General features: G+C 37.1%; 1 protein-coding gene across 9 annotated transcripts in view; it reads left to right on the forward strand.

The window, feature by feature from the left end:
- LOC125240600 (dynamin) overlaps positions 1-16,650 on the forward strand; it is a 48,100-nt gene extending 31,450 nt beyond the window's left edge. For 3 of the 9 annotated variants that reach the window (XM_048148554.1, XM_048148553.1, XM_048148555.1), the window contains exons 12-17: positions 341-460; positions 2,332-2,367; positions 4,535-4,744; positions 5,048-5,282; positions 5,749-5,902; positions 11,328-12,864. In XM_048148554.1, the coding sequence (XP_048004511.1) occupies positions 341-460; positions 2,332-2,367; positions 4,535-4,744; positions 5,048-5,282; positions 5,749-5,902; positions 11,328-11,499 (927 nt within the window). In that variant the 3' untranslated portion in view covers positions 11,500-12,864. Of the gene's footprint in view, positions 1-340; positions 461-699; positions 715-2,331; positions 2,368-4,534; positions 4,745-5,047; positions 5,283-5,748; positions 5,903-9,568; positions 9,639-11,327; positions 12,865-16,235 lie in introns of those variants that run through there. The other 6 variants (XM_048148559.1, XM_048148557.1, XM_048148558.1 and 3 more) reach the window with 4 other exon arrangements.
- The last annotated feature ends 6,622 nt before the right edge of the window (positions 16,651-23,272 follow it).

Here is a 23,272-nt window from a genome sequence, read left to right on the forward strand (position 1 = left end):
AACATATCTTTGTAGACTATAAGAAATTAAGTATGCTGTCTGTTTTAAAAAAAATAACGTTATTTAGTTTAATCAAAAATGTATCCAGTTTTAACACTCCGTTAATTTTAAGGGTGCATCTCTGACCTTAAATTAAGATGCTGGTAGTCTAATTAACTCCATTTTGTGGATTATCAGTGGTTATTGAAAAATTCTTAAAGCTTTACTTAGTCATATCCCGAAGTTGGATCATATCCCGGAGTAAAAAACACATTGCATGTTTTTGACTGTAGATATAATGGTGTCTATTATATTAACCTGCAAATCTCGATCAGTATCTGAACCTGTTGTACTTGTGCAGGATTACAAGCAGCTGGAGTTGTCGTGCGAGACCCAGGACGACGTGGACTCGTGGAAGGCGTCCTTCCTGCGTGCCGGAGTCTACCCTGAGAAGACCTCCGAGGCAGCCAACGGTGAAGAGGTCAGTCCCACCACCATAGCACATAGCTCTACCTGTCTTACTCTTACTAATATTTTATTTTATCAGCCCTCAAGTGTACCCTGATCCTAACTTTTTAAGTACCTTATCTGAGTGTATTGTTGCTTTATAACCATTTATAATAACATATTTTGAACGTATTGTCATGTATTTACTTGATATTACAGCATATATGTCCGTTTTATTTTTAACTTTGATGTATGTTTTGCCATGCTATTCAGGGTGAAGGAACAGAGGTTTGTTTACACGAATACGCTCCATGTACCTCATGCTAAACCGACACGTTATTTTAAATGTTAAAGTAGTGGAAAAAACCGATTAACCATATTATTTATTTGGTTTTTTAGAATACTAGTGATGTCTTGTGCTTTCCTGAATGCACTTTGTTGGGGTCTAGGTGACTTCTCGAAATATTTACATAGTAAAAGCATGGTCTTATGAGTGTTCACTTTTTGTATTACTTCTTTTGAAATTCCTATATTTCCATCACATCATTTGGGGTCGTTGTATTAACTACTGGGATGAAATCATTAAATTCAAAAATTAATAGTCCGAAAAGGGAAATACTCTATAGGTCCAAAAACTTGACTTGAAGTAGGGTTATCTTCAAAAATATATGATATTCGGCAATATTTATGATGGGTACCTATATTTATTTATTAATAGTATATTATTTTCTTATCTAATGAGTGAGTATAACTAACAACAGCCCTTTATTTTAAAATTTTAGCTAATATTATAGTTTGTACTTTTGGCTGTTGGAAAAGTGTAAACAAACCGGAGTTGTCAAATTTGACAGATCCAGGGGTAGTGAACCTTTAAAGGCCAGATTGAAGAACAAAATTATAGGTGGCTACTTACTTGGTACTCTTCATTTATGGTGAGCCAATTTTAATGATTATAAATGCACAAATGGTAAGTAAGGTGAAAGTAACAATGCGGTACCTTGTGTTTTTAGGTATTTAAAAAACTGTGAACAAGCCGTGAAAGGAGTTGTCTATAAGGTAACGTTTGGTTACTGTTCAATTTTTCGTATTTAAAAATAATTGAGCTTTCTACTATAGACCGTCCCATTCCAAAAACATATACTTTCGCCTAATTTTACCAAATACACAACAAAAGGAGTGTAGGTACAAGTCTCTAATGGGTTGGTACCTATTAAATATTTTGGTGTGGTACCTATTAAATATTACTGCTTCAACTAAACTAGCATTAAATATAAAAATACATAAATATAACAATCACCATCTCATACGGAGAAACGGAAGCTCGGAAACACACATATCGAACTCGTAACAGATGATGATGATGATTGATACCAAGCATCAAACAGATAAAATTAAAATTCGCTTAAGGGATTTTAGTAGTGTTACACCCAGATTAAAATGCAACCATGAGTTTTAAACCTCTGCAACATTGGGTTCTTTTTGGTAGATGATTCCCTGAAGAAAAGAATAATATTGATTAAATGTAATGAAGATATTTTCGTAATCGTGAGGGTGTATTGTATATGTTTCTTCAAATTAAACGAAATTACATATTAGTGGAATGAAATGGAAAATAGTAATGAGCTCAATTATTTTTAAATAAGGAAAAAAAAATCAGAAACCAAATGTGATCTAATAAACAACCCTCAAATTTGACAGCTTGGGTTTGTTTACACTTTTTTCAACAGCCAAAAGTACAACGTATAGATTCGGCTTCAAAAGATCGTATTGCTCGGGACTGCTATTGCGATCTATTTGCGTTTTCATTCAGTGTTTCTAGTTTGTATAAATATTGGTTTGCATTTTTATTTACTTACATGATTTTCTGTTTGTTTCGTTTGATTTATGTTTCTGTTTTATTTTTAGTTATTTCCTTTCTCTGGTTTGTCGGGGGGTCGGAAAGTGAGTATATTTTGATGACATTGAGTCTGGTGTGTGAGTTCGCCAAAGTGCTGGAATGAGATACGATTTCAGTTTTTTATGACTTGAAAAAACCATTTCATTGTATATACTAATTTCTATTCATAAGTACGTGATACACTATGTGTACCGAAAAGTACGTAGCTGTTTCGTACGAGGATAGAATGATTTTCAGTTCGATTATGCTTATTTGGCGCCCTGGGTTAGATATTTATTATATTATAATATATGCCATGATATGGCTAGGACACTCATGATCTGGCAAATATTAAGGTTGGCCGACGATATATCCACTATCCGCTGCTATTGACGGGTTCTCTATATTATCTATATGTATAATGCTTGCTGCCTAGCTTTTTCGTATTAACATGTTTATCTTCGATACTGTTCGAAAAAGGGGTGATTTGAATAACAACGATGGAAATAAGTTACATTTTTAAAGCATGAGGCGTATACAATCGTTGCTTTTAGGAAATGGCATGAATTTGGTGAGGAACAATTGGAGTGTCGAACAAAATTTTACTTAGTATATATTTAACCTTATTTCCCATAATTACATTTCTTTATGATTTATAAAATTAGGCAGTTTATCAATACGGGTACAAAATTTTTGAGCGTGGTACCATTTATAGAGGAATAAAAACCATGGCCATAAAATTCATACATTAGTTTGAACTATTATATCCAGTCGACGGTTATAAAGAAACATTCTTGATCATGGATCACCAATATCATCATAACAATTCTTTTGATTTTGTCTTCATTTTACTTCGCTGCACTATTCAAAGTGTTTAAAAGTTGTTTTTTATTATGGTCTTGGTATAACTTGTGTGACTTAAAGCTGTAACAGATGAGCGTACCGTACCGCGACCTACCGACCGAGGTACCGAGACCAGTTTCATCGATAATAGGGTACTTGAGGATACAGCTATGACTGAGAGCTAGAAAGCGTCACGGTGCCTGCTCCAAGGTAGCCGCCCGGTACGACTGTTTGTTACAGTTTTTAGATTCGGATATGCTGAGTGGTAAGTAAGAGTATGATGCATCCCTGCCAGTGAGTGTGTAGTCATTGTACCTTTAAGCTTACTGATTCTACCTACATGCTTACTCACTGCCATGGCCAGCATACTTTAAACAGGAGAAATTGGAGTTTATGCTTGACTGCAAATAAGGGGGTTGCATACTATTTCACGGAAAAGAATCACAAATGATTATTCGGATTGTTTTCATCGTGGTTTTGTTGGTTAAAGGAACACACTCACAATTTGCTTGTAGTGCTCTGCTTTCGACTCTTATTTACTCAATAGCATTTTTAACCGACTTCAAAAAAAGGAGGAGGTTCTCAATTCGACTGAATGTTTTTTTTTTACAACTTACGTCCCTAAATGTTCGAATTAGATCAAAATACACCATTAGAACTGGCATCATATAATATATATAGATCATAATTACATAACTATCTTTAGGTTTGATTTATCAGATAGTTGAAATGAAATTGCATTGAAACTTGTCAACTTGAAACTATAGGCACAGTTATACAATTTAGCATTTTGGTGCAACAGATTTCCAATCTATAAATGCTTATAAGAAAATTAAACATAGGCAGCACTATCACGCAATCTACACTGGAATGACCAATACCAAATGTTGGGAAATGTCGTTTAAACGATTCTGTTCCATTGCTTATCTCCAATTTCATAGAAAGCAAACACAAACTTCAACACACTTAACAAACCGATGCGTTAAAAAGTTTACGCATAGTGCTATAATAATGTAATTTAAAGGTCTTTTAAAATTCAGAAATGTTAAGATGAGATGTGGCCTTCAGGGCCCGAGTCAGTGATTATTGTCGTGAAATTTTAATGATATATACATAGTTAGTACCTAGTGTCGTTTTTCAAAACTCAGCTAACAAGCGAAGCTGGCCATTTATTCAGGGTCAAGCCCCAGATGCTTAGCCCATCCTTGCTTCTCCTCAACCTTGCAGTATTTTATATGAGTATTATCGATCCAACGATATTTTCGTGTGACCCTTATCCTTTTCATGAGTTGATTGCACTATGCGTAAGCTTCATTATTCTTAACTGTAAATACGCACTACTCCACCCAAGTCAGAACCTTATCTCACTTGTCACATCATCCTTTCCAGAGCTCAGATACCGGCGGCTCGAGCAGCATGGACCCGCAGCTGGAGCGGCAGGTGGAGACCATTCGCAACCTGGTAGACTCGTACATGCGCATCGTGACCAAGACCACGCGCGACCTGGTGCCCAAGACGATCATGATGATGATCATCAACAACGCCAAAGATTTCATCAACGGGGAGCTGCTGGCGCATCTGTACGCGTCCGGTGATCAGGTATGAGTTCATTACGTGTTCCTTGAGCGGCAGGTGGAGAGAATGAATGTTTTGGTCCCCAAATATCCGAAAATGTTTTCGCAACATTTAAATGTAAGGCTGAAATTAGGTCAGCAGTTAAATGTTGCTATTCAGACTTATCAAAACAGCATCAGACTGTATCTTAACCTTCTCAAGGTCAAGAATACCTAAAGTCTCATTATCTACTTAATATACGCTGTAACCTTGAGATTTACATTCAAATAAGGTTTATATTATCTCGCTTTAAAACTTTCAAAGGGTTAATGATCCTGTGTTTTACAGTCGCAAATGATGGAAGAATCCCCGGAGGAAGCGCTGAAGCGCGAGGAGATGCTCCGCATGTACCACGCGTGCAAGGAAGCGTTGCACATCATCGGCGACGTTTCCATGGCGACCGTCAGCACGCCCGTGCCGCCGCCCGTTAAGAACGACTGGCTCGAGAGCCGGCTCGACTCCAACCCGCGCCTGTCGCCGCCCTCGCCTGGAGGACCGAGGCGCGCTGCGCCCGCTCAGCAAGGTAAGAGGGTGGACTACAAGCTGCACATTATTGGCGATGTTTCCATGGTTACCGTGAGCACGCCCGTCAAGAATGACGGGCTACAAATACCGACTAACCCGCGTCTGTCGCCGCCCTTGCCTGGGGGACCGAGGCGCGCTGCGCCCGCTGAGCAAGGTAAGAGGGTGTACCACAAGGAGGCGCTGCACATCATCGGCGATGTTTCCATGGCTACCGTGAGCACAGCGATGGGATTTCATTCGCACGTATACCTGCCTAACTCGCGCCTGTCGCTCGCCTGGAGGACCGAAACGCGCTGCGCCCGCTCAGCAATGTAAGAGGGTGTACCGTACCACAAGGAGGTCCTAGGTGAACATGCCCTCTATATATAAAGTACCTAAGAAGATTTGTAGGATATAATGAATTAATGATGTATCAGTTTGCACTTTGAGAGTATGAGAAATGAAAAATGCATCTCCATTTCCAGGTTCAATGGGACAACGTGGTGCTCCGCCCCCACCCGGCGCAGGCACCGGCCGGCCGGCGCCCCCGCTGCCGTCGCGGCCCGGCGGCGCGGCGCCCCCGCCCCCCGGCGGCCGCCCGCAGCCCGGTGGAGGCCTGCCTGCCCCGCTCATACCGACGTGAGTACACTAGCTTTACTATTGACGCTCCTTTCTCATCTCGGAAGAATTAGGATACACAGTTCTAATTTCACATACCCAATAATATATCACGTGATTTTTTGTATGGATACGTATAAAATTTAAGCGACGTTTTTTGTAGATTACATTTTTTTTTTCATTTTATTGCTGAATAGGCTACTGGCTCATATTAAATCTGGCACAATAAATGATTGTTTTCTATAGAATTTGAATTTAGAAACCAATATTTATAGGTTTAAAGCCGTACCCCGTTGGCAGCCGTAAATCTATGTCACTAGATGTCACTAAGAGTGTCATTTAAATAAAAATGTCGTTTTTTTTTTAAATACGCACGCGGTAGTTCAACGGCATTACAAGTGATACAGTGAAAAGTATATAGATGACGCTAGGGGCCCGTGTCATGTTTCAGTCCCTGTTTACAACGCAAGCCATCGTTCTTATTTTGAATTATGACAATCATGCAAAAGAGTACCATACTGTCAAATTTTCTATCTCTTTCATTTTGAGCGTGACGTCAATGATTAGTAATATTACTTTCAATATATTTAAAATTTAGATTTTAATGAGGCCATTTCGAACGGTGTTTATGATAGATATCATGTTGACAATCAATCTCCTGGCCGTCTCGCTCACACCAATCCTATCCTATATGTGAACGAGTGCGACCGAAACAGTTGAGTATTATTGAAGATTTTTGAATGTCTAAAATCTTATTGGTAGTTGTCGAAAACCCGCTTTTTCCATAAAGTGTTGGCGCGACGTCAAGTGGGTGATAGGCGTACGAGCAAGTACGCGTTGGATGGTCGACTACTATGCGCTACTGCGTTTCGATCGGCGTTTAGCGACAATGATTATCAGCTTGGCTTCATGGCTTTACGAACCTTAGCTCGGACCATCGAATATGAAACTTATAAACTTCTTTATACACAAGGGTATAAAGAAGTTTATAACCAGGTGCTCCATGACACCATTGCACCAATCTGTCGCCAGCACCGCTACACTTCAACGGCCAAGTCACACAACATCTATCCATACTAATATTATAAATGAGAAAGTGTGTGTGTCTGTTTGTTTGTCCATCTTTCACGGCAAAACGGAGCGACGTATTGATTGATGTGATTTTTTAAGTGGAGATAGTTGAAGGGATGGAAAGTGACATAGGCTACTTTTTGTCTCTTTTTATATCCCCCCACTTCCTTAGAATGGAGGATGGAAGTTTGTGGAGAGATTTTCGAATTTAACGCGAGCGAAGCCGCGGGCAAAGGCTAGTTAACTATAATAATAAAGAAATCGCAGTAAGGAACTTTATGTAGATTTCATTACTTTTTAGAGATAAACAAGCAGCTCCATCGAGACGGCTATTTTTTACAGAATGTTTTTGGTGGGATATACATAGGCATAGATATATAACACTAACAAGGTATCTATTGTCTTAGTCCGTTTTCACATTATCCGATCCGATATCGGATGTCGGAAGGATTTAAATGGAAAAAATCCAAGATAGCGCCTGTAATGTATGGGGTATCAGTCCTACTTACATCCGATATCGGATCGGATAATGTGAAAACGCATTTAGTCTCATTAATTATTACTTATGTCAGAGTTTCACTAATTATTTCCTTTTATTCATTTATTATCTCAGTTTAGGTTTATACGAGTACCAAACGAGTAGTATACGAGTAGAAAATATATTACCAAAACAATACAAACTATCATTAATTTATTATAAAAACGTAATCCAAAGTGCCACACCTGGCGGCCTAACTATCCGCGTTGTGTCCAAGACGAAGCCTGACCGACGAAGCTAGCAAGTCTCTCTACATGTTAGCTGAAATACTGTCAAACCATTCACTGTGATTACTCAGATTATTATAAGCAAAATGATCTTCGAATGAACTTTCTGGACAATTGAGATGCATGGGCGCAGTCGAAACCAGCTCGCCCCTTCAGCCGTGTCCCGTTGAAAATCGGAAAGATTCTTTTCCTTAGCACATTTAATGTTTACAAATTGGATTCGCCTTCTGTCACCTAAACTGGTAATTTTATGTATGAGGTCATTGGTCATACAATTATTAATTTATACAGTTATTAATTCTGTATCTCTACTCGCATTGCTGCTGCGATTCTAAAATGTTTAATATCCATATATTATGAATATTCAATAAATCATACAATGAGATTTGTGATGTGACATGGATGTCAGATGTCACATCTGTTGGCACAATGATTGCGTTTTGTTGGGTTTAAAGTTTAAAGTCAATAAAGGTGCATGATTTTACTACGTTTTTTTGACTAAAAATGATTACATACTTTTTTTATTTTGGATGTACTGACGTGTCCTATGACGCCGACATAGGATTTCAACCTAACTCTATGTTGAATTATAAATAACATTTGTGCCTTATATTTAAATATCAAAAAATGTTGTTTTTTTAATAATCTATAGACTAACATGGCTGATGTTGTTTTTGCCTTATTAAATAAAAGTATACTGGCAATTTTTTTTCGGTTAATAATATAAGAGAGATTTAAAAAAAGGGTCAAGTAGCCTATTGTTAAAATTATTTTCACAGGTTAATAGCTTAGCCTCAGTCTCATGATATTAAATACATACTTATGAATGAAAAACATAAATAAAAGTGTAGTAATTAAATCATTTTACCAGCGCGTTTTTCTTGACCTCTTTCCGTCCATTATCAGCGTAATACGAAAAAAAAACATGTGATATATTATTGATCGGTACTGTAGGCCAAACAAATTCATTTTTTCGAAAAAATCACTCATGGCAAGACATACAGTTGTGATATACGCCAGTGTCCTTGGGCACGGTATGGCTTCTTCGTTTGTAATTACAATACCTGAGGCTACTGCCGACTTCATCGCGTCACCTAGTATGACGTCGAACTGTGCGATGCTTTCAAAATATACATTTTATTGGTCAGTGTGGCTCTCCCACATTATTGTCTTGTGAAATAGAGGTGTCATTATTACCGAGAATGTTATTTTTTAAACATAACTGAACTTATTGGTGAAGGTGCATTTGCATTTGAGATTTGCCTGGGATTTAGAACTTATACGATCTTAATTAATAAGCTACCAAGAATGAGTAGTTAACTGATTTGAATAATCTAAAATTTGATTTTATTTACGTAAAAGAAATTTGCTTGATTGTATGGTAGTAGGTAAACTCCCTTAATATGGGTTTAACATATATTCGTATAAGTAAAAGTCACGCAAAGTTAGTTTGGCGAGAGTATTTCTCGCACAAATTTTATGAGCTTCGCTTTTTTGAGGCATTTGGATGGGTGATGTAACAGCCATAATATGCATAAATAGGTGTATCTAGTATATTTTGTATACCAATATCAGCTTGTCGTGTCCGTATATGTAATTTTATAATGTATTATGTTTAAATTTATATCAAAGCTTCATTTGTGCAATGTAATTGGTTTTGAAAATAGTTTGTGCTTTGGTGCATATTTGATTAAGACTACCCATCATAGTAAAATTAAATAATAAAAATAGATATAACATTTTAAAATCAAATAAAAACGAATATCTTACTAAATTCGAAGGTCGATCAAGTATGTTCTTCAAATAGAGCGCAAACATTTTAAGAAGTTGAGTGTGTGGTTGTTTTCGCAGGCGGCGCTAAGCGAGCCAGCCCGTCGTCTGCCCACTAACTAACTAACTTAAGTTACGTACGAACCTAAAGGTACTAACTCTGACGCGATTGTTAACTTAGTACACTTCTATTACTTTCTAAAACGAATCACTCACATCTTTACGAACCAAGAGGACGCTAGCGCACTTCGCTATGTAACTTATACGGTTGATCTCGACGGAATGTATAAACAGTATTAAAGCCCAAGTATTTAAGCGACGAAACGCACAAGCTAAGGTTTTGTTTATTAAAACGGATTTTAAAACACTGACCCCCTTCTTCATAAACGTTCACTAAAGTTAAGCCGATAAAAATCGTTTGTCCCTTTCCATCACACCAATAGGTCGAAAAGAGACAAACTATTTTTATCGGCTTGATAACTTTAGTGGACGTTTATGAATTAGGGGGTGGGCCTGCCTATATCTGCGCAAACGCTAGCGTCCTGCTGGCTCTGGCCATGCACTAATAATTTAATTATTAATATTTAAATAACCTTACCATTTTATGTTAAAATAGTCATGAGTTAAGACTTAACATTGTTAAACAATTTATCTATTGTGAGTTGTCATAGCAAGCAGTAAAGTTATACATCGCAATAAATGTAGTAAGTTAACAACTGCCAGGAAACCTAGAAAATAAATATACATATGTTATATACATTATTTATTAGTTATAATACGATCTATACTTATGATACGTCTGAAAAATATTGCTTCCAAAGATTATTAAATGAATAGTGAATTTATCATGTACTCAAATATATATATATACATATATAAAAATACTTACATATATATGTTTGCTTTCAAGTTCTCCTTCGGGCAGCCACATTACTCTTGGCTCCGTTTTTATTCCACCGAATAGTAGTGACAAGACAATATTAATAAATGAATACGACTGTATTGTTCGGTCACCGAGAGGTTGTGTGCACAACGATGGTTCACGTTCAAACGGGCTGCCTTCAGAGAGATTACTAGATTATAACCTATTGTGACATGTTCGGAGTCATGAAAACTTTATCTATACACTGTTCTCTTATATTTCGCGGAGAACACAAGGAAACAAGGAGAGATTGCATTATGTTTTTTTTTAGCATTTTATGATACTTTATTTTGATCATGTTACAAAAGTATTGTTAGAAAAGTATTTTTCTTGAAGTCGCTTTTGGATTATTATCATATATTATGTGATATCACTGCATGTATTTTTTGCACATTGATTTGTGTGTGGTCTTCAAAACTTCTTCTGTCTTTCATTAAGTTTAAGGTCATTTCAAATAATATAATTTCCCCGCCGAATTGGCGGACGCGACGCCAGTTCAAAGTAGAACCCTATTAAAGTACTCGTAGAGGTAGCACTAAAAATCCGCTTTAGCAGTAGTTTATATTCCTGAATGTTGTAGAACGTCTCGCGTATAGTGAAAATATTATTACTGTATTCACAGTTGCCCTGTAAGAATAATACTTACTTTGAACTTTCGTATCATTAATAAATGTTGTTCAAATTATGGCGGTTACATTACTCTGAAAATGTCTTACAGAGAAGCTGTGAGAATCATTGTTTACATTTATAAATCAGGGGCCAACAAGTTTTGAATGTTTAGTATATGTCGTGAGTATGGAAAACGTCCGATTTTTTGTGCGATTCGTCGAGGTCTATTTAGGCGCGTGAGGGAAAAGTCAGTATGTAAATAGATTAGGTTTTGAGGTATATGTGGGTATTGATGTGGGTTGGGTGCAGGCGGCCGGGCGCGGGCGGCGCGGCGGGCGCGATGCAGGCGGCGGGCGCGGCCAACGCGGCCATGAACCAGCTGCCGCCGCACATGCGCCAGCAGATCAACCAGGCCGTGGGCCAGGCCGTCACTAACGCCGCCATGAACGAGCTCAGCTCCGCCTTCGCCAGATTCAAGTAAAGCGGGCCGCGACCGCGCTCACGGGCGCCCCGGCGCCTCTGGGCGCGGCGCCGACTTTCACTAACCCAACGCACAACTCGTACCCGCACGCGTTGTCGTCTCACCGCATTGTGCGACGTGTCGTGCCGATCCCGCTCCGACATCGCCAACTCTATTTGTATAGATTTGTCGGTCCGTTTCTCATGTATATCGAAATATTAATTTCTATACAAATATTTGATACAGTAATAACATCACAGTGTTATATATGACACGAAGTAGCATAAGCATTGTTGACGAAAATTACCAATCTGTCCACCCATTTGTTACGCTTACTGGTGTTGTCCGAGATCGAGATTTTATGTAGTGTGTGCGCGACACTAACAGTCAAGCTTTTGTTGTTCGTGAACAGTTGCTTCTGGACGGTACCCGAGTGTAGCAATGTATTGTACAGTGCCTGACTAACACGACTGTTGTGCACATATTAACAGTTAGATCACTAGTGCCACGTTATCAATGTTACCATTTTATGATAACGTCGCTAAGATTATGCCTTTGCCCTGACCTACTAAACTCAAATTAAATATAATTCACAGTATGCCTAAGAAAACTTGCTCAATCAGAAGTGACCAGACGATGAGGTTTTCTGAAGATCGCACACGATTTCAGTTATTTAAGAATTCGTTGTACCGGTATACATTCGTAAAAGCAATAAGATCTTTTAAAATTTAGTACTTAACGTGTATAAAATCGAACCAAATTCGTGTTAAGTAAAAAATTCTCAATATGGCAATGGATGAATTCAGTATTAAATTTGATGAAATTATTGTTGAAGAGTGCTATTTATGATTAGCTGTACGGATAAATATTCCACGATACGGATGGCGTATGTAATCTTTATTATTATAAATATGAATGAATATGTAATTACCTTTATTTAATGTAATTAATTGTAAATGTTACATTGAAGGCTTATGATAAGTGTATAATGAATTATGTAGATGAGCCGTACGAAGGGCCGTTTGCTGCGACAGCGTGTTCCGAGCCGCTCGGGCCCGCCGGGCACGCCTGGGTATCGGTGGGCCGCCTGCCGCGAGTGTACAGGCTGCGCGCCGATACCCGGGCGACCCGAGGGCCCGCGCCGCCGGCCCGCCCGTCCTCGCAAGCCGCTCTGTGCCGCGCTAGGGGACTATCGAGCATATCATATTGTTTTGTATATGTGCTAGAAATGTATGAACGCATTATATTAAGACGAGTGTTTATTTATCGTTGGTGCACTCGACACTATGTTCGCGTAGAGCTAGCTGCATAGATGCAGTTGTTGCAACTCGTTCTCACCTCAGCGTCTAGGTGTTTCGTAGCATTGAACTTGACCAGACGAGTCTCACGTTAAGCCGCGTATCGACTGCGCGCGGCAAATCATCGAACATTGGCTCGCGCGGCGGCCGCGCAATATGGGGACGGGTCTGCCGCGCGCGGCAGCTTGAACATTGGCGCGCTCGAACGTGCCGCGCGGCGAACCAGTTCGTGTCGGTTTTTGGTGGCGCGGCAAAGGAGCGTCAGTGTGTTGTGCGTGCGCAATTGGGACGGACCTAAATGAATGTTTGGTCACGGATCGCCTGCCGCGCGCCGCTGCCGCGCTATATGAAAATGTTGAGCTTTAAATTGGCTCGCGCACCAAAACGCAGGTTTGGCGCGGTCGAACATGGCTCGCGCGGCAGCCGCCCGCAGTCGATACGCGGCTTTACTCTTCCGTCTCTAGTAGTGACGCAACGTGTCTATTTATGCATTTAATATACGACGTGTACCCCAGCTTGGTTAATAATATCTAATCATGTTCGATTCACAATATTTGTAGTACTTAGGAAAATCTGTGGCGCTTACCGTGACACTATAACTCGATGAAGATTATGATCATACATCGGTAACAAAAATAGGCCTGCGGGCACGGCGTAGAGTACGGAAGTCATAACTATCTTACGAGTAGTCGTCACAAGTACGTGGTATTGTATACGGTTATGTGACACATGCATTATACACTCATCAAATACCATCTGGGGCCCATTTCCCAAAACTGAAAGTTACAAATGGAAGTCTCTTTCCAACTTGTCATATTAGACTTTGACTATCACTTGAAAATTGTGACTTGTAGCTTCGAGAAACGGGCCCCTGGTACTGGAATTATTACTTGTAACAAGTGCTCATAAGATATGTGTACTCTTTACCCAATGACGAACCCACAACATTAGTGTATATTGCTATGTATTGATGGTAGCGATATGTACCCGCGATGGCACCTACCGACACCACGTATCTATCTTCTATTATTGCTGATAGCAATATCTTTGGTCAATTATTAGAATGTTTTATCACGTGATACAATATGAATTCGTTATCAAATGTAACATTTAAAGTTTATGGGCATTTGAATTTAAATATTAACATGCATCATATTTAAGTAAGCGTTGCATCGTCCGCTTGCGCCCACGTTCATCATGAAGGCGGCCGCGCGCCGCGCGCCGTGCGCAGCGCGAGCCGCGCCACAGAACCGAGTTCCTACATCACAAGTGTTTAGCGCTGTAGCCATGCCATTGCTCTATCGATATTAAATAGACGAATATGATACAATAGTTGTAATAAATCATCTAACGTTTTGCTCTCTCTCTATTGTTAATAGCGTTAGCGTACCATCGAATAAAGGTATAGGCAGTGATTGTTGGATTTGATATAGTTTATGAATATTGTTAATCTTATGCTGTATAAATAGAGTAATTAAACGCTATATGTGTACCAGAGATGTTTGATTTATTCCAGTAGTTCGCATACAAAGTAATATCAATTGGCTTTATATTTATAAGTTTTTGGATGCAATATTCTACCGGAAGTTTAGGTAAGCTTACTTTTAATTACGATAAAATAAGATATAGAGTAGTGCAACGAAATAGGCATGTATTGTTTTTCCAAGCTATGTTAAGAGGTGTTTAAAGAGTTATTTTATGTAATAGTTGAAAGAATTATAATAACTATGCTTGGTTAAATATACATTACATTAGTCGGCAAGTGAAGGTGCATGTCTAGTAAAAAAACTTTCCCGTAGGTTAGTCGACAATAAAATCGGAAATACCTTATAATGGGAAAGTTTTTTCTCACTATATCTGGTTATAGTAAATGAGCTTCTCTGAGATGTGATTTAAGATTTACTGAAATACACTATTAAACAGTATAAAATGTACGCAAAGTTTTTGGTGAAGGAGTTAAAGCCATTTGTTACATAATATATGTAGAAGAGTAGCTCATTTACTTCAAAATATAGATAGGCATAGGCACGTAATTGGGTTCAGACGTCTGGGCTGTCACTGCTTCCCTAGAATGTACGGGCGAGAACGACGCATGCGATAGGCGTATTATTGCTACAATACAAACCATATGCACGCGGGTATAGGTCACGGCGTAGAACTTTACTTGCATGAGACTAGTATATGTGCAATTCCCGTTAAGTTTGTACATTTGGATCACGTCTCCGATTTTGATAATAATTGGTAGGCTGATAGAGTCCATGATGCTGAGCAAGATCCACTAGGTTTCCCAAAATGTCCTGTGTAGTTTGTATGAAATCTTCCTTTTTTGTTACCAGATTTCTATACATTTTCGGTATACGTGATTCAAATGTACAAACTTAACGAGAATTGCTCATATTACGATGTACTAAATAAGGAGCATGTTAGGAACTATATTCTATATTTATTTAAATAGCTCTGAAGTTATTACTGAATGTGAGCACGTAGTTTGTATTTACCAAGTGTTTTGCATTCTAACTATACCTAGATATTTTTCTGCCACGAACGAAGTTATACTAGTGACTTCCTTTCGATATTTAGTTCATTGATAACTTACATTATAATATGTCATTAATTATTGCCGTGGTACTGAATCTTGAGTAGTTTTATGTGATCTGCCTACCCCGTTTAGGTAATATGTGTATATAACATTTATGTTTTATACAAATGTCACATGTTTGAAAATAAATGGACAATAATAATAAAACGAACCATATTGTAATAGTTTTATATAATTTCTTACACGATTGATTATTAAAGATTTTAGAGATTATTATTAGGGTAAATTAATAACCTTATGTAAGGCTATTTACCGATAAAAGGATTGTCGATGTTTTTATTTTGTCAAGCACTAACAACTTGACGTTCGTGCCCGAATATCTAGGTATTACATCTGCTTGCTTAGCTTACAGCTGTGTGTTAGGTTGTACACAAATGTTCTATAAATTGTTTCTGTCGAATGGTACAGAGGTTGACATCCTTTGATGTCAGAAACATATATTATGTTGTTTTTAATCATAATCTGAAACTGAAAAGATGCCCACCACTGTACTGATCTGTCCCGTTTACTAGTGATATTATCCATGTGTCCCAAAAATAATGGCCTGGGTGGCTAATCATTACTAATATTTCTTACTTGCACGACTTTAACTTTTGAAGTAAAACTTGCTGTATTGAAAATGTTTGCCTTTAGCTTTGTTAAAGTTATCGACAAAAAGACAATAAAAAGTTTGTCCACGTATTTTTGGGGCATTCTGTACAAATTCATTGTATATATTAAGTATGTATTACATGTAACAAAGATGTTTTATCTTACAAAAGTCTGTGAAGAAGTAGTGATATCCAGCTTTTATGAGATAAAACAAACCTGTTATTGTAAAACGTCGAAGAATATTGTATTAATGTTGTTTTTTTGTGTAGCCGACCTGTCCCGAACGTGCCGCCGAAGTTGCCCGAGCGACCACAGAACGGGCGACCATTTTGAACTCTTTCGCCGCCATCTTGTGATACGCAGCATTGTAAATATATAATATCCTATTTCTCTGTATATTGCTTTAATTCTATTTATTTAAGCGTTATTACGTTGCGGTCTGTAAGTTATAAATAAATGTAGCATAGTTTAGGATCGTTGAATTGAAATTAGTATTACCTATATGAAAGTCAGAAGGTGTGATTGTGTCTTATAAATTTGCGAGTATGTGATAAGATGTTACTGAATCCTTTATTATATATTATGAATTTAACGTGGTGTAATCAACGGAGAATACTTAAACGTTGCAAGCAAGACTAATTGAAGAGCGATGTCTTATGAATATAATCAATATTTTATATGTGACAATAATGATAGGTCTATCTACCCGCTATACTTCAAGTAATCCAGAATGATTATTTTTATATTGAAGGAAAAAATTGAAAAATTTACGCTTACGGCGGGACTTGAACCCGCATCCTTTTTGCAATCCGTGCAATGCTCTCCAATTGAGCTACGGAAGCCACGCCGGACTTCGCAAATCTTTCATGCCTTTCCTATTTGTACACACGTCTTGGGGTGACGTCGATTTTTTCCATTTTTTCCTTCAATATAAAAATGTTTAGAATCGTTAGCAGACGTATCTGCTTAATCTTATACTTTTAAACGAGCAATTCTTGTATATTTATTTATTTATTTATTTATATATTTATTTACACTGACGATCTCGCAAACCGCTCTAACGATTTCGCTGAAATTTGTTATGTGGGGGTTTTTGGGGGTGAAAAATCGGTCTAACTTATCCTTAAATCCCGGAAAACGCGAATTTTCGAGTTTTCATGCGTTTTTCTTCGCGCGCCATCTCGTGTGCAGTAGTTGTACTGTTAAGACAGAATTCTTTCGGTTGGTGTAAGTACTATTTATTGCAAACACTAGATGGCGACACAGGTCAAGGCTGAAACGAATAGAAAAATACACTATTTGAGTTTTTGTGGCGAAATGCGCGCCATCTCGTGTGGAGTAGTTGTGTTGTTAAGGCTGAGAATTCTTTCGCTCGATGTAGGTACTATTCATTTTTGAACTAGATGGCGACACATGTCAAGGATACGAAACAGAACCGAGCGAAGCTCGGTCGCCCAGATATTAAAAATTAATTTATGATTATTTTTGTCTAGCGAAGCGCTTTTTTAACTTATCACTGTGGATTCCTAAGTGTTGTACTACTCTTATATGAAGATATTTATCACATTCACTGCCAGCGTCCCGCGCGGCGAGTTTTCGGTTCGTAAGCAGTCATTCTGTGTCGGAGCGTTTTCACATTATTTTATTCGATATCGGATGTAGGAAGGACGTTAAGGGCAAATGTCAAAGAAGGCACCTTTAATATATAGGATATCGTTCCTATCCTACATCCGATATCGGGTCGGATAATGTGAAAACGGACTTAGCAGCACTATTTAGCGCTTAGGTATCGCAGGCTATGAATGGGACAACAAATACGATATAGAAAATTTTTAGACTTGTTCCTAGTGTCTTACAATTATATAAACTCAATGAACTCGTGCGATATTATTTTATGTCAGAAATGTGTATTTAAAATTCATATCGTACTAGGACATTTTGATTTAAGTATTTCCTAGAATATATATTGAAGTCGTTTTGAAAAGTATTGGCTGTTTGTGATTATTGACTGTTGTGTCGAAAATAATGCACTCGTTATTGACTATGTATCGTTTAAAAATTCATCGAAGCATGGCTTTGTTAAAATTATACTATTGAAATTATAATGTATTAAAAATTACACATTTATAATAATTATAATATTACATTCATCTCGTTGACATTGTAATTTATCAATACTTTGTTATTAGAGCCACATTAAATTTGCATGGACGCTTGGTGCGTTTATAATTTTAATTTCTATCTTCCTTTAATCTCCAATGGTCTAAAATATCATTCGTACACAAATATATTTATTACTTAAAAGTAATGCATATTAATTTTGAACGCCATAAACAAAAACACTAATGATACGCCACTAAGGTCCTGGGACCAAACGAGCTAAATGAAATCTTTTCGTAAAAGCGTAAACGTGAATTCTTGTAAATTGCGGCAGCAATTACAAAAATGGTACATATACAACGTAACTACTTTTTTTTTAAACTAGATAGGCCCTGAAGAAATAGTATCTAGCAATTACGAAAATAATGAATTAAACCAATGATTACGACGTTATTACCCGTATAAATTTAGTTAATTTGAAGTTCTTGAAAAACCTGAACATCAAAACAGTTCTATTGTGTAGTTGTGAAAGATTTTTTCTAAGTAAATACCTATTAACAATGTTTTGTATAAATTAACCTCCTAAGAATCACCGTCATAATTATCCAAGTATGTAGTCGCCAGTTGGCGTCATCTGAAGTCACGTTGAAATTATGAATTGAATTCTTATGTAAAGTTGAAAAAAAAATGTTCATGTATAATATTTTTATAATCAGCTTAAAATTTGGCGTTTAAAGCAATAATTAAACTTTAGATATTTGCGTGGTATATAAAAGGATCAATTTATAACTGTTAAATATGTGGACTTAGAAGTTACACTAAGGTACAGCGGGGCAAATCTCGACTGGGGGACAATTGTAACTGATCCATTTTTTTTTCCATTATTACACTATGACGTTGAGTTCTACACGTATCCACTGAACACGCCTACCATATATAACCGGTGGACACTCTATTTATTAATGCAGACATAGTAAAACATGGAAAAATGGACCAGTTACATTACACAGCTACATTTACATTTGCCCCCCGGTCGAGATTTGCAAATGTTGATTCTGTGAATGGTATGAGTTGTGAAACTTTATTCTTTAATTTCATGCCTTGCGTCAGACAGTAGACAGTGCTAAGGAAAAATAGTAGATGGCTACTCTGCAGCAGCTCTATAGCAGCTGCATTAAATAACTATAATGGTGGTCCTACACTGGCAGTTTCATAAAGGTTATGTAACATTGTGTGACAGAGTCAACAAAATAAGTCATACCTCTCACACGATGATAATGTTCTATAGGAGCCAGTATGTACTATACAAAAAAAAAATGTGACTTATAATATATCCACATCTAGGCAATCTGCATTTTTTGTACTGTTACTTTTTTTATGTAATATGTATTTAACTTTAAGAGACTGAGAACTGGTTCCGAAAAACGAAACGCAAACATCGGAAACGAAAACATAATGAAACGGTTGGATGTACAATAAATTAGCTTTTGATAATATACCAACAACTGAACTTTACAACCTTCGTCATATTAGTGATACTGGAAGCTCTACCGATGATCGGCCTCCAGACGCCAGGATCAAATTGCGGTCATTGTAATATATCCGTTTTAGGCGCTAGTTCTCCGTCTGTATATTCTATCGCGGGTTTTATAGAAAATCGAAGATTTTCAGTCAATGAAAAACAAATTAACCTTCTAATTGGCCGCGCACTAGAGCAATACGACCGGCACCCGCCGCCGCCATCGTCATCCGAAACAGATTTATTCAAGTCTATACATTTTAATCGATTCCCACGCACTTACGCTCGCGTTGACTCGCGAGCGATTACTGAAGAATTCAATGAATCTGTTCTAGCGGACAGCGGTGGCGGATACAAGCGCTGAATACGCTCAGTGTGTGGCCTGAAACATGTAAGGTTTCTAGGCTTCTACAATTAAACGAAGAAGCATCGGCTTCCCGAGGCACTTAAGGATGTTCGAAGGTAGGCGGCATTTAGTGGCATTGCTTTCCAGGCCCGTGAACAATGCTTGTACATCACACGAAAAGAGATTTGAAGGCTAGTCAACTTTTATACACCTTATCTTGCTTTAATTTTATACGTTTAATTTATTACTGCCACTAAGGAAACGAGTATGAACCCTTTGAAGTCAGCTCGCCTATTTAAGATCGTACAATAGTATTTTCATTTAACATCTATCTATTTAAATACATTTTATACATAAATATTTCATTGAACTTTTTGAATTTTGTTGTATGACAACCCAATTTTGATTATGTACAAACTAATGGTTCAGTATTATATAATTAATACTTACAAAGACACCACACAAATAGCAAATTGTGACCTACCAAACAAACATTTATATGTGTAGTTTTAACTTGTCTCTTAATATTCTTATCTTTTGTAGAATATATTTTTACTGTTGACAGATAGATGGAGTTGTATATAAATAAGCCTCGTGTTCGTCCTGCAGTTTATCTTAAATACATTCCCCAAATGTGTATTGTTCACGCGCCAGGAAATATTTTGTATATAATTATTATATAAATTAATGTAAAATGGACTTGTTTATATGTCGCGTACTGTTGTACGCATTTGTAATAAATGTGTATAATAAAAATAAAAATCAAAAATAAGCTTTTGTTTGTATGATCAAACCTTAACTGTTATGTGGGTGAATCAACTCTATTCGAACACGATTCTGACGTTCCAGAATACGGTCTCGGAAAATGACATTCATTGTGTTGAGAAAGTGAACAGTGTGCGTAGCCGAATGTCTAGAATTGTTAAGAGAAACGTAACAATATAATAAAATTAAAGCATCAAGAAACAAAAAATTGATTCACCCATGTAACCCTTTCCATTATAAAATTTGGCTACGAAAGATAAAACACAGTAGGTATGTCAACTATATAATATATATTGGAGGTTGATACCTAGTCTACGTATATTATACACCGTGTTGTTTTTGTTTTCCGTTAAATTCGACATGTAGCTAGGTTAATTATCAGGAACCACCCTGTATATCACTTTTAGTAAAATTCGCAAAAAAATTTTTTTATCATTTTCATACATAAAAAAGGAATCTATTAGTGTGAGAGGCCCTTAAGAATAACATTCAAGTTAGTGTCAAGTGATTGACGGCACATGTCAAAACAAATAACATTAGGAATTGGTAAAGGTTGTCACACACATGTTCAGTAATTATCTTTATTTTTTTAATAACTCGATAACCGTAAGAGTTAAGACGCTAGTTTCTTAGAGAAATTAATTGTATTTGATATAAAGAACCTTCCCTTAAAGTTAACGGAATTAAATAAAAACGGGTTGTATATGCAGAGATCTTACCTTTTTATTGGAATGATACGAAATAACGAGACTTCAGCAAGATTGAGGAAAAATTATCAGTAACGAATGTCTATATTATAACGCACCTTTAGCACGAGACCGACTTGATCGTGATATTATAGTTACAGCGTTAGGGGAAGGTTGCTATCATTAGACCACTTAACTTCGCTGCTATTCATAGAGTTGTCAAAAAATAAAACTAGTTTGAGAAGTTTTAATTCTTGACATATATTTATGAATTAACTTATTCACAATAATAAACTTTTTAACAAAAAATAAAACCGCCTTCAAAAATAAGCGCGTTACAAAACAGGGAGAAACTAAAAAGCCAAAAATAATAAACCTTTCAATTCAGATTTCTTATCGTATTGCAATAAGCTAAACATCCAAATTATAAACAAATCAATTATTTTTGTAGTCGGTACCAGACCTGTTCGTCGCCTTGCTATTGCCTGTTTGCCCCACCCAACCATACACAGGCTGGTACCGACTCCAAAAATAATTGATTTGTTTATAATTTGGATGTTTAGCTTATTGCAATACGATAAGAAATCTGAATTGAAAGGTTTATTATTTTTGGCTTTTTAGTTTCTCCCTGTTTTGTAACGCGCTTATTTTTGAAGGCGGTTTTATTTTTTGTTAAAAAGTTTATTTATTTGTTGATTTTTAGTGGTTCCTAGTGATATTATATGTATCAGTCCGAATACATGTACAGTAGTGAAAGAATTATCCTTTAACTCCTAACCATTGAGGAGTTGACCTTCCATCATCAGCTCAGTTGATTTTTAGTGGTTCCTAGTGATATTATATGTGTCAGTCCGAATACATGTACAGTAGTGAAAGAATTATCCTTTAACTCCTAACCATTGAGGAGTTGACCTTCCATCATCAGCTCAGCCACATAAAATTATTACCATCAGACGTAAATACTGGTGTACCTTTGAAAAATAGACTAAAAACATTACATGTGCCTATAACATTTGAAGAGTTCCCTCGATTTCTCCAGGATCCCATCATCAGACCCTGACTTGGTGCCAATGGGACCATCTCGGGGTTATACCGGTTCGATCAAAAAAAAAAATTTTGAAAATCGGTCCACGATTCTCGGAGATATCGAGTAACATACATACTAAAAAAAAAAGAGTTAATTCGTGAAAAGGTTTTCATAAGCTGTTGCCTTCTTTGGACCAGAGTCGTCTTCATTAAGACCACAAAGTCGCCACCAATGGACTTAGGAAATTTAGACCAATGGTCCAATCAAGGAAACTTATGGAAATCGACAATTTTTTTTTAATTAAATATTTTGTATACAAATTTATATATATATTCTTTTCATATGTACTAGTTTTTCTTACATATTGTCTATTTGCGCACGGGTGAATAATATGTACTAAAAAAAGTTGCCATGATTGGACCGGTCCGATGATAGAACCCACAGGTGGTCCATTGATAGCAACTAGGTGTCACATCACAAATAAAAATATTAAAAAATAGAGAAAACAAATGCCTGGAAACTGTTGTTTTAAATTTGCTAATTGTTTTAAATATTTATTAATTTAAGCATTATACGTCAACACACAAATTCACTTGTCAATGTATTTATACTTTCGTGATTTTATTCCTTCGCGTAATTTAACTTCAACAGCGCTCGAAACACACTTGGACGCGTCATTCTTTTCCGGGAAGCGAGTGAGGTTACGGGGTGGCCCAAGGTGAGGCCTAAGGTCACCTTGTACCTTACTGGATTCCATCTAGCACGATTAGATTTTGAAATATTGAAGTGGTCCAATCAAAGCGCTGGTCCAATGATCGCAACCTTCCCCTAAATAGGTTCCAAGGGTACGACTGACTATTGAT

This window comes from Leguminivora glycinivorella, chromosome Z, assembly GCF_023078275.1.
Source record: "Leguminivora glycinivorella isolate SPB_JAAS2020 chromosome Z, LegGlyc_1.1, whole genome shotgun sequence".
In the NCBI taxonomy this organism is placed as follows: Eukaryota; Metazoa; Arthropoda; class Insecta; order Lepidoptera; family Tortricidae; genus Leguminivora; species Leguminivora glycinivorella.